Below are 12783 nucleotides of genomic sequence, written 5' to 3'. Positions count from 1 at the left end.
TTGTATTAAGGTATAGTGAAATGGTGTATCATATGTTCTATTATGTCACCCTTTCGATCCATGCTTATGACCATGTCTATGACAAATTCCATTATTTTAAAGTCAGGAGAAGAATTTTTAGCAGTATCTTGTCAACTTACAAATAATAACTTGTACACTTTACAGTTAATCCTTTCTTACTATACAGAAGTATTGCTTACCACATACTAAAATTAAAAGAATGTGAAATTAATCCTTCAATTACAACTATAATATAATCTCTTTGTACAAATAGGTTATAATCAGCATGATCAGATTCAGTACATTACATAATGTACTGCGGCTGCTCACTAGCCCATATAAGCATTTGCTAATATTAATACATAATAGTTGTAGCAAACAATTTCAAAATTCTCACTACTGTATTGTTTAATAACTAAAACAATTTAGTAAAATTTTGGCGTTTGCTACTGGATGTAGTAGTCTGAATCAGCTGGCTCTTTCGTAAATCGTTTAGCATCTTCTTCCAGACTTTCTTTAACCTTTAGGATTTCAGCAGAAGCATTTTCATCCTATGCATTGATGAATTGGTAAAATAGATTAATTTTTATTCTAAATTTCCATATATATATATTGCGTTAAGAATTTGCATATACAGATTTACTAACATGATCTGTTTGAAAAGGAGACGGTAAATAATTGTCGAGCTCGTGTGCAGGGCTGACTGTCGGATCATTTGTTGCATCCTAGATAGAATTACATAGTTTATCGTTTCCGTTGAGGTTAGTCATTGCAATCTGTGTTATGATACCAAAATATATAAGCAATCTAACGTATCTACCTTTGGCATAGATAGACCATCAGGATGATCTAAAGAAACATAGCGAAAAGGTTTACAGTGTTTATTAGCCTAATTGCAATACTAACATCCCTGAAAAATTCACTTTTTCATGTGATGAATATCAAGGTTACAAATACCTGGCATTAAATCGTTCCGTGAAGGTAAGGACATACCATCAGGGCCGCCACTACTCATAGTATACTAAATTATAGTGGATACGATAAATTAGATTATTTAGTTAAAAATAATAAATAAAATCTAAGAAACGCGATAAAGAAGTTTTAAAATACGAACTCCAGAAGCAGGCTTTATCATTGTATACATAGAGTCGTTACTGGTATTGGCAGGGTCTATGTATTCAAATAAATCAGGATTGTAACTTTGTAAGTAACAATGTCAGCAGTCAATCTCTAAATTTAGAAGTTTTAAACGAAACGTCAATGATAAATATCGGTAATTTGAAAAAGACCTTGTGGCATTCCATGAGGTGGTGGGCGTACAGGAGTAGATGGATGTCCTACATAAATAATTAGAAAATTGACTTAAAATTTCAACATTGATATTGTTTTTGATCGCCAGACTTATAATAAGAACGTTGAGCAAATTATTAGTGTATTATCAACATTGATAAATTGACATATCTACGTATAGACGAACCATGAACTTGCAACATGTTTCCAGGATTTTGATGCATCCCGGCAGTCTGTATTGTTAAGTAATAAGAAAGCTCAACAACTTATTTGATACTTTTACTGTATTATGTAACAGTAAAATAACACGAATATCGTACTGAAACCCTAAGAACAATTTACTATAGTAAAATCAATAGGCACTAACCGAAGTTGGTGGCCAAGGGCGTCCACCGCTAGCATTATTAAGAAATAAAAATTGATAACGTTATTATTACCGCAAATAGTGCTATTTAGGCAGCACATTGTAATCGTTTTATTAATAAAATTGATCGTTTATATAGGAAAATCTTACGCAGATAGATGCATTGTTGTTGGCACCATTTGATTACTAGGGCCATGTGATCTAATTTGAGAAGTATTGTGATAATTCTATATGACAATGACAAAGTAATAAATTGCATTAGTACAATCGTCACAGTTATTGTAAGATTTTGAGTTCAGACCTGTTGCATTTGTATTTGCTGGGGTGGCATTCTTTGCTGAACAGTTGTGGTAATATTTGGTGGGCCACTAGGGCCAGCAACCATTACTCGGTTTCCTTAAAATTTAAGATTATAAGAAAAGTATGTTACTTATAGCTAATGGTATTGTTATTACCTTCATATTCGAATGTTACGTTATAATTGTGTTAGCTAAAACAATATTCTGTGCAATTTGATGCTACCTTGAGGTTGTCTAGTTGGATTAATAGTATTTGGCATAAGGTGTTGTGTTGCTGATACTCCTCTCTATAAATTTGTGATACGCATACGTACATTGGATTAAGTTATATTGATAGTGTATTATTACGTCAATTCATTATAGTATCAAGATTAACGTAAATAAACTTGAAAACAATTGCATTGATTTGATAACATAACCAATCATTCTTTAGACAGCATATAAGTAAGCATAGCAGTTACTGGAAGGTAGTCATCAAACAGAGACACAATAAGATTAATGGACTACGAATACTAGTGCATAATAGTAGTAATTATATTGAATTCTAAATATTTCGGTAAGATTGACACAAATTTATTAAAAATAACAAGTACTTATACAAATGTGCACGAACAGTAACTAGTCTTAAATATGATAGTAGTTAGCAAATTACCGAAGGCATAGCCGGCCGTGGCGCCACTCGATGATTTTGGAAAGGCTACGTTAAAACAAGTATATCAAGATATAATGAAATACAATACATCACATGTAGGATTATTGTAGTTACAGTACATTATTGTATCGAATTTTAAAGCTATAAATAAGCTGTATTGTTTTATCCAGTTAACTGCTTACTCCATTTGGTCCCATTATTCCACCTGGAGGATACTGTACTTGCATGGGAGTTTGTTGCTGTGTTTGTGATGTAGGGTGAGGCGAGGGTTGCGAGTGTGGCGGATGTACCTGTTGCTGTGGCCTTACCGCGTGCGGACCCATTTGCTAGATAATTAAAAGGTTAACAACGTAAACAATGCAGTAACGTCATAATTCAATTATGAAGGTAGAATTTTTAAATTAGTTTAAATTTACAAGCGAACATACCGGGTAATAACCGTGCACGCCCGCTGTCGAAGGCATACCAGCTTGAATATCGTTTCCAGAAAATTGATTATTTATAGACGGAGAAGCGGCAGGAGCGTTATTAGAATGCTGAGAATCATCAAAGAAAATATGACAGTTGTAAAATTAGTGAGAGTAGCTAACTAACATTCATAGTAAAATAAAAGACATCCTTTGCAATCTAGTAAACACATGTTATTAAGTTATTATTCATGTTAAAATGTAATAAAAGTACCATACGATACACTTTATTGTACAAGGTACTTTCTAAAGTACAGTAATAGCTAGCTATATCACTTCATGCGTAACTAACGGTAAAACATATCGTTAATACTGTTTCAATAAGAAAAATAGTCTAGCGATATGAAACCTTGATTCATTCTTTATTTATCTTTAGATATCTAACAGGAATTGTAATAACTCTAAATGTTAATAGATATTGCAGTTATATGTCAAATTATATTATATATTTTTACGGTCTATTAAAATAGGATTTTGCTCGTCCTCATCAAATTTCGAGCGAATAGATGCTAAATATAAAACTTATATACCACTAGATACAGTGCAATCATTCCAAACTCACATAATAATCTTGCATAAACCTTGCTTCGTTCGAATGTTCGTAGTTTTCTCGCAAGTCCGGGGCAGCACAATATAAATCCCAAAAGACACTATTAGAAAAGTAAATGTGCAAAAATATTACAAACTACTGAGACAAAAGTACTCAACTACTACTTTACTCAGCTTGTTAAGAAGTTATCGTGCAAAGATTATATAAACAGTGTATTGTCTCTAGGATGTAACAGCCAAATCACGTGGATTATGATCAAATGAGTCATTTCCATGATAGCATAATACTTTCTGTATAACCATCGATTTCCAGATATGGTCATTAGAGTATGACAAGCAAATTAATATATCATACTATATATGAAATGTTGGTAGATTATAGCACCAAATTAATTACACAAATTATTCTGTGCAATGTATTCGCACATGAAGTAGGTAATTTTGACACGAGTAAAGACTACGCTGTATAAATTTGCATTAGATATAAGCAAATATTTTAAAAGCGCATTTCTTTTCAATAATTTTAGAGTAATGTCTATTAGACAGGACAAATTCCATACGTTTATACGTGGGAGTTAAAATGATAATTCTTTTTGACGTCAATAGTCTCGTCTACATAAATCGATATATTTAATATAAAATATAAAGAAGCGCATTGTATGAAGCACTGATACTGTCGTCCAATTTGTACCAAGATACACTATAAAGGCGTAAATTGGCTCGAACTCGTAAATGATCAGTTTCACATTAGCAACGTCTGCTTTCTGCATAACAAGACTAAAATGTCAACAAGCGTATATCGTAAATTACGTAAATGTCATTTTGTAAGAGCGAAGTTTTTTCAACATCTGAAAGTAAATACATCCACATTTCCGGGTTTATACATCAGATTGAAAAGTAATCTCAATCTATCTTCTATTTAGAAAGTACTATAAATTTTAAAATTGTCTATTACTTATTCGGATACTAATTAATTTATCAGAAAGCATAACCACCTTACAATACTTCAAGATGAAGCATATTAACGTTTTACTTTCAGTAGATAAATACTCTAGCTTATGAAAAGTAAGAATCGAACACTTAAAGTATATTCTGATCCTATTATCGCAGTATTATAGTTTTGCAGTTGTGATTTATCTATATTAATTAAGGTATGCGGAGCAGAAAAAACGGAATAGAACTCACGCCAAGACCCCTATATTGGAATGATTAATAGCTCTGATTTCAGAAGTGAGGATGTACCAAGAACTAATCATTTGTTATGAAACTGAGTGTCCATATTGTCATCTAGTAAGTTTTAATGTAATACATCATTAGTAATTGAACTATCACCGTATCCTAGGGTAATAATTTGAACTAAACCCTTGACACTAAAAATTTACATGTATTATACATTATATGAGCACAATATAGGAAAGCTTGCACATAGTCTAGTATATACATTATCCCTTGAAATTGAAGGTACGCCTATCTTACCATTACTTACACTAGTTTCCAATCAACATTTGCATTTGGGCAAATAATAAAATAAGCTTATAGTATAGCAATGAGCTATATTCGCCTAAATTGTCACTCTATACCGATATGGTAGAATTACAATACTGTACAGAATAGGAATGGGAATGCTTTACTACATAGTGTACGAATTTTATAAAATTTTTTTTTAATATCAATGACGTATGGTACAGGACATATGATCATAAACAAAAAAAATGAGTACAATAAGTGAAGAGATTTCTTTTAAATGGCGAAGATTTCAGGTACTAGTTATACTAAAGATAATACCGTTTTCCTCGTTTTACATTTTTAATCCTAAAGTAATGTCCAGTATTGTAGACTGCCAGTATGAACAACATGTAGTCGCATCCAAGGGAACGCGACAGAGTCATTTTATGTCATCGTACATTTGTAATGGATAGGCTTTAACATAAGCATTTTTTTCATACTATAATACAATCTAAATATGGTAAGTACAAGCTCAGAAAAGATTCAATGTAATTGAATTATATCAGTCTAAATTTTCAATTTTAATGATAAACCGTGAAATAGGGCTCGATGTAATGAATATGCAATCAATCCATAAGAGATAATATTGTTCTTAATGAAATAAAACGCTCTTGAAATTGTAGTACGCACGAGAATTAAGATTATAGAACATAATCTAATCACGTGCATATATTTAGGTCAACTTTCGACAATATTTTAAATGCTTAGATACGCATGAACAGAAAGGACACTTTACTTACCACCACCATGATTCCAAGAATCCAGGATGATCAACGGTAGGTAGAGCTTTTTCCCATCTCATCTATATATCATAGTGAAATAATTAATTGCTAACATCGAATAATGCACCGTAGTATACTGAACCAATTTCAAAGTAATCAGAATTTTCAAATTTTCAAATATTGCACTACGTAGAACATCTATGTAGTATATTCTTCGAAACATAAATTAGCAAAGAATATACATCCTGTAGTGTACATAATCGACTGTCCAATAAAATAGAAGGGCCAAACAACTGAATAAGACTATTTTTAGTAGAGATTCCTTCAGTTGCAACAACATTTTATAGAGTTTGTAAAGTGGACCTATGGTGATGAGTATTCTAAGTGATTGAATTATTTATTTTGAATGATTAAAATTAAATTGTATGTTTTTTAATGGTATTCTTTAACATTTGTACTAACTATCTGGTGTGATATCAAGTAGTATAGCAATACAAACAGTATTCAAATATCATTCATGACGCCAGGCATCAATATCATTTTTAGTTTAGTTTTGATGGTCGTCATTTTGCGTCTAGACATAACGGTCGACATTCATCCTTTGTATGAAACTACTACTTGCCACCCAATTACACTCCATAGTTCTGCTATAGTCATCTAGCAGGCCTTGCATCATAATACTGTATAATCAACTCACTCAATCGTATGCATACAAAGAAGATCATTTACTTGTGAGTACCTGGTTATTTGATACTTTTGATCTTTTCAATTAATAGACAAAGTAACCCAAAGGGATTACGAGCAAAGGTCAGGTGTTGGTTTCAATGCAACACCGAGATAGTTATTGATGGTGTCGATCGACACTTTCAATACGTAGACAGCTATTAGGTTATAATTATTAACCGCAGTTAGTTATGGCTATTTACAGTATATTGGATATCAATATAGGATTCTATATCTACAGTAGATTACTATACAATCGTATCATATAAAATATTCCTTTACGGATTCATTCCGGTAATCATACAGTAATAATATAATAATTAATGCAAGCAATGACAGTATTGAGTACTGTAGTTCTTTGCCAATTGAATCAAAACGTCACATTTAATGCATCCATTGAGTGTGTACTATCAATAGTAATTGATTAATGTTATATCATCATTGCTGTTATGAAGTGAATACTGGTTGAATGGATAACAACTCTACTATCATTTTAAATCGGTCATTTTTTAGGAACTGGCGTTCTATCAATATGCAATATCGATTAAATCAAGACAAGAAAAAAGTCCAAAGGCTTGTAAAAGGGGCAATGTGCGCCGTAGTAGCACGTTGAAAATGTCCCATCCGTGCTGTACTGTATTGTATTGTAAACACTCCTTGCTAGTCTACAACTGTAACTTGTATTCAATAACTATTATTATAATCATGAAACGCTAATGATAGTATGATTACACCATCACGTCGTTTGTTGATGGCTGTGGATAATCCATTTCACAAAGCTACCGATGTCGATCTGGTACTAGAGCGTACAATTGAGACGAATCGGTTACTAACATCCGCATGGAGATGGACTCGCTTACTCCATCTCTCGGCCAATTCAAGGGTTCAATCCCCCCCCCCCCAAAAAAAGGGGAATTTACTCCAATAGCTCGCTTTTTCCCCCAAAAATGCCTCCATCACTGATTGCCAAACGCTAATGATAGTATGATTACACCATCACGTCGTTTGTTGATGGCTGTGGATAATCCATTTCACAAAGCTACCGATGTCGATCTGGTACTAGAGCGTACAATTGAGACGAATCGGTTACTAACATCCGCATGGAGATGGACTCACTTACTCCATCTCTCGGCCAATTCAAGGGTTCAATCCCCCCCCCAAAAAAGGGAATTTACTCCAATAGCTTGCTTTTTCCCCAAAAATGCCTCCATCACTGATTCCCAGTGCAGTGACAGTACAGCATGATGGGATAGAGTCCGGTACGGTACCATCGTTTGAGGTCCAATTTTCGGACTGGCGTCGGGAGTACAGTTCTACAGTTTAGTACTACAATATTGACGTACTGTACGAGCTGTCCACTACTGGACCCACAACAACACTCGAGCTGACGCGATTACCGATACTGTTGCCATTGTACTGCAGAGATGAGTACCCAAGGGCAAAATGTTACTTTTTACTGTACAGTACAGTACTTAGTATGGCCGATACGTACAGTACCACTGTTGATCGTACTATGAATTTAATAACACAAAGCGAAACAGGGAAAAATGCGATAACATTCTATGATATCTATCGCAACAGAAAAGCAAGAATAGTTTAGCATTGCAAAAACAAGTCTATCAAATATCATCAATACTGTAGAATAATAAATGAGTGCTGGTTGCAAAAAATAGGAATACACACAGTCCACGACTAATAAATACTTTACGCTTTACGATAGTGGATCTTACACTGGCAGATACTGATCGTATCAAAAGGTCTCAATCGATAATAAAAATAATTGAATCGCATGTGCCCAACGTTTAATTAAAGCAAATTAACTACATCGACTTAAAACGTTATCATATTGTGTTGCACCGATGTTATCATGCAAAATGAATACATCCAAATAGTGTACACCTCTTTGATAACTAACCTCAGAGAGAAAGGATTGAGCAGCCTTCTTAGCTCCTGTGTGGAATAGATACTCGTATACATAGCCGGCCAATCTGAAAAGATCACAATTCATTAGAAACTAAAACATACTTGCTATATTGTACATGTTTTCAACTGAATTACAATAGCCAACAATGACTCTTGAAGAAAAATGACGCTAGTTCATTTCAACCACATCTGCAGAAGCATAATACAATATCCTGTACAATATTTCTCATCTTTTGCTATCGCTTGGCTCTGAAGTATAAACAGATCAGAGTGGACTGCATTTCCAAGTTCTACACTGTTGTCATTACTTGTGCGATAAAAAGTATCAGTTGCGTCATTCAACTATCTACGGAAGCAAACAACACAAACACTACGGCCCAAACTTGAATACTATTACTAATCATGTAAAATTGAACAAATATCTATCTATTAAGGGTAACGCAAAGATACGCATGGATAATTATAATTCCTAATCTACGCGTATTCTCTTCCTGTAGGTACTACTACTGTATACGGTAGAGTAGACTACATTGGTCTATGACGATTTCAATGTCTTTTTTTTCACAAGCATCATAACGAAAATAAAGTTACTGTACGTAGACGAGTTTTAGTGGAGACATCGAATGAAGTAGCCATGGAAAGGATAGCAAAGTTTGAGTAGGTAACGAATTATCCTAGTACTTCCGTTCATTACAGCATACTGAGCAATACTATAGCTAATCAAAAACACGGTAATATACCGTAAAGATAAGAAAAGAACATTGTCTCGCGGTTTGCAATATCTGTTATGACACTAGTGTATAATTGTTCAACTACCAGTCGATATGCCATATCGTTGAATGGTATTATCGGTCAGTAATGAACGATTAGTGGTGCGGTATGGCATTCTTTTTCTACTATGCACACAAGTATGCCATAACATGATGATGATATTATTGTGGCCGAAAAAAGGGAAGAGAAAGAAAAAGCATCGTCAACGATCAGCCTATGAGCAAAACATGCAGATCTCAATGTAGACGGTTCAAGTAGGAGCAGGAGAAGGTTGAAGTTTTGTACGGTGTCATAGTCGACAACAGCTATTGACTGATACAACACTATGCAGGAATATTCGACATTGCATAACATGTCATCAATAATAAATCCGGTAATCTGCTACTGCAAAAGTATTCATCATTTTACAAATTTCCATGTTGAAGTGAACACTAATGCTCAAGTTGGTATCATTGATTTCCACTTACTTTTCACGTGCTTGACTATCCGGAGGCGTAGTAGTAGAATTATTGCCTTTGCCTTTAGCATACATTGTCAATGCATTCAATTCGCAATACACCTATAAGCCTCTATCATCAATCGATGAGGATTTTAAGATATGGCAAATCGGTGCCAAATCGTGCTAAGCTAGTACTCGTACGCCTGCTTTTGGCGCTGCTCTATCGCTCCACCAATGGCTCACCAGCGGTACAACGGTACTAGTCAACGCAGTGCGGCAGTTTGTACGTTTGTACTTTGTAGAAGTTGGATCTTCGTTAATAAAAGAGAATCAAACGGCTTTCAAGTCTCATTCTTGTATGCGTTTCAAGACTCATCCACAACACCACAGTCCAGTATTTGACCGTCTACAGTACAATGTAGTACTGTAAAGTAGCGTGGTATTGTACTGTACACTGTACAGTACAGCGGCATACTGGAAGTGCACAACACGTTGGTCAAACTTGAGGATTACAAGGGTAAAAAAATTTTTTTTGCCCCTGACAGCGAAAAGCCTCCACTCAGGGTTAGACAGTACAGTACAACGATACTGTACAATGTACTGTAAGGTGACTCTACAGTACAGTATAATAATGTACAGTACAGTACAGTACAGTATACTGTACGTACTGCAAACCTGACGTATAATCAGAGATTGGTAGAGTTTTTACGACGAAAAGACTACTGTGATGGAGAGAGTATACTGTATTCCTAAAAAGGTGACTTCATCATAATGTGTACACTCTACCGTATAATCAGAGACTGGTACAGTTTTCACGACGAAAAGACTCCTGTGATGGAGACAGTACATTACTAAGCTGACTCCATAATAATGTACACTGTACGTCAGGTTGAACTGTACCGTATAATCAGAGACTGGTACAATTTTTACGACGAAAAGACGACTGTGATGGAGACAGTACATACTGTACTAAGGTGACTCCATAATAATGTACAGTACACTCTACCGTACTGTACAGTCAGAGACTGATACAGTTTTTACGACTCTAGACAAGACTACTGTGATGGAGACAGTAGAGTACAGTACATTGTACAGTAGGTGGCTTTTGTTCCACTGTGATGTTGTCATCATACAGTACAGTATGGCAGTATCGATATGCAGTAAATCAGATCAGGCAAAGCAGTCAAGAAAGAAAGAAAAATCTTGGGAGATCTGCTGGAAACAGTTCATCACCACAGTAAACCAAATTTGATATGTACGTCGTACACTGTACGTACTTGAAATCTTAAAAAGGAAACCGAGCTATGCCGTAACACATACGCGGCACTTGTTCGTAAATAAAGCACTTTATCGAATCACGCACGCATACAAACACTACTATAATGTACTGTACAAATAAGCTGGATGCTAGCTAAATGCGCAGTGCGGTACTTCATGCTATGATCGTGAGTGGGTGACTAGTCGTGACTCGTGACTCCTCTTTATATACAGTAGTATAGAGTCTATAGACTAGCCTGCAAGTGACGAGCGATACTCGTGGATGATAACTCGTATGCAACTGTTAGTCTGCTACTACCTGCACTATACTATACCAACTTTTATTTTTATCTTGATCAATGAATTCATTAAATAATATTGAGTCAAGTGTGCTTTAAATGAAACCATTCAAAAGTTTGCAAGACACGCTGTACTACAGTACAGTTACTCCTGTTGCCAACAGCATCCTTATACTGTACTGTGCTTGAATTCGCCTTCGTTGCTGAACTTGGACTTACAGTATTCCCTACGGTACTATTCAACACTATGCACAGTACAGTACTGTACATACTGTACTGTACACTGTAATACAAGTACTGTAGATGTGTACAGTTAATACGAATACATGCAAGGCAGAAAGCCTTGTCTTCAGCGTCTTCTTCTAATTAATTGAAAAATACAAAGGGAATATACAAATTGATCTGCTTGAATATTCTGTAAATTTCTGCAAGGCAGAAAGCCTTGTCTTCAACGTCTTCTTCTAATTAATTGAAAAATACAAAGGGAATATACAAATTGATCTGCTTGAATATTCTGTAAATTCCTGCAAGGCAGAAAGCCTTGTCTTCAACGTCTTCTTCTAATTAATTGAAAAATACAAAGGGAATATACGAATTGATCTGCTTGACTATTCGGTAAATTCCTGTACTATACTATGTTCTGGAAGTCATATGGTACTTTCAACAAATTTTTCCTAGGCTTCACTGAAAACCGCTCTTTCAACCAAATGCACAACACAGTAAACCTATGTAGAAGTGATTGGGCCTAACTGTAAATTGCACATTGACTTACTGTGCTTTGAATGATACAGACTGGTCTCACTCAAACTAAATCACCTTGCCTTCCCATAAAATTATTTATACAGTATGCGCACTGTATTAGCCGCGTCAAAATGTTTCCAAAATCCTACTCTGATAGTACTGCAGATAACAAAAACTTGAAGAGATTTATGAATACTCTAAATCAAAGGTACAGCACTTGATACGGCGCTCTTTGCTGCATTAAAGGATTATCCGATTAGAGGGTGTAGTATGTTGGGATATCAGAGAATCCAAGTGGTGCTATTATACTAGATTACTTCAGTGAATACAACCCAAAAGCACAGTAAATGAGCATCAACAGACAATTAACTGATAAAGTGAATGTAAAATAGTTAACAAAAATAAGTTTACGATATAAAACAATTCAGAATTTCTTCATCAGGCTAGCACATAACTCGATCCCTTTAAACTCACTTTTAGTACGAAGTTGTATACTTTGCATTATATTATTATTATTCCATAAATACTCTTGAACTATTCAAACATTCCCAATTGAATCATCTAACTATAACTTTAATGTTATACGTATGTGTGGCATTTATCCATAGCCACTACTCGCAGTAACTCTCAAGTGTAGCCTAAAATACAGTACTGTGCAGCAAACGGAGTGAGATACGCGCTATACTTAAAGTAACGAAGCTTCATTTGTACTAAATACTAATACTGTATTGTATACTGTGAGTAGTCAAGTCTACTCACGTCAATGTAAAGAATTGCACCA

General features: G+C 34.8%; 1 protein-coding gene across 1 annotated transcript; it reads right to left on the bottom strand.

The window, feature by feature from the left end:
• Positions 1-446: 446 nt before the first annotated feature.
• TRIADDRAFT_58910 (uncharacterized protein) lies at positions 447-9798 on the bottom strand (the record flags this gene model as incomplete). Its single annotated transcript, XM_002114881.1, has 18 exons — positions 447-551; positions 648-725; positions 821-849; positions 958-1021; positions 1115-1170; positions 1290-1337; positions 1478-1523; positions 1658-1685; positions 1805-1881; positions 1956-2050; positions 2177-2240; positions 2606-2650; positions 2788-2931; positions 3034-3141; positions 3635-3722; positions 5868-5929; positions 8488-8560; positions 9734-9798. 18 exons carry the CDS (start codon positions 9796-9798, stop codon positions 447-449), a joined length of 1275 nt encoding a protein of 424 aa, XP_002114917.1.
• Positions 9799-12783: the final 2985 nt, after the last annotated feature.

Source organism: Trichoplax adhaerens, genomic scaffold (assembly GCF_000150275.1).
Source record: "Trichoplax adhaerens TRIADscaffold_9 genomic scaffold, whole genome shotgun sequence".
NCBI classification, from domain to species: domain Eukaryota; kingdom Metazoa; phylum Placozoa; class Uniplacotomia; order Trichoplacea; family Trichoplacidae; genus Trichoplax; species Trichoplax adhaerens.
Note: the sequence above shows the minus strand (reverse complement) of the source record. Positions and strands in the feature narration are given on the sequence as shown.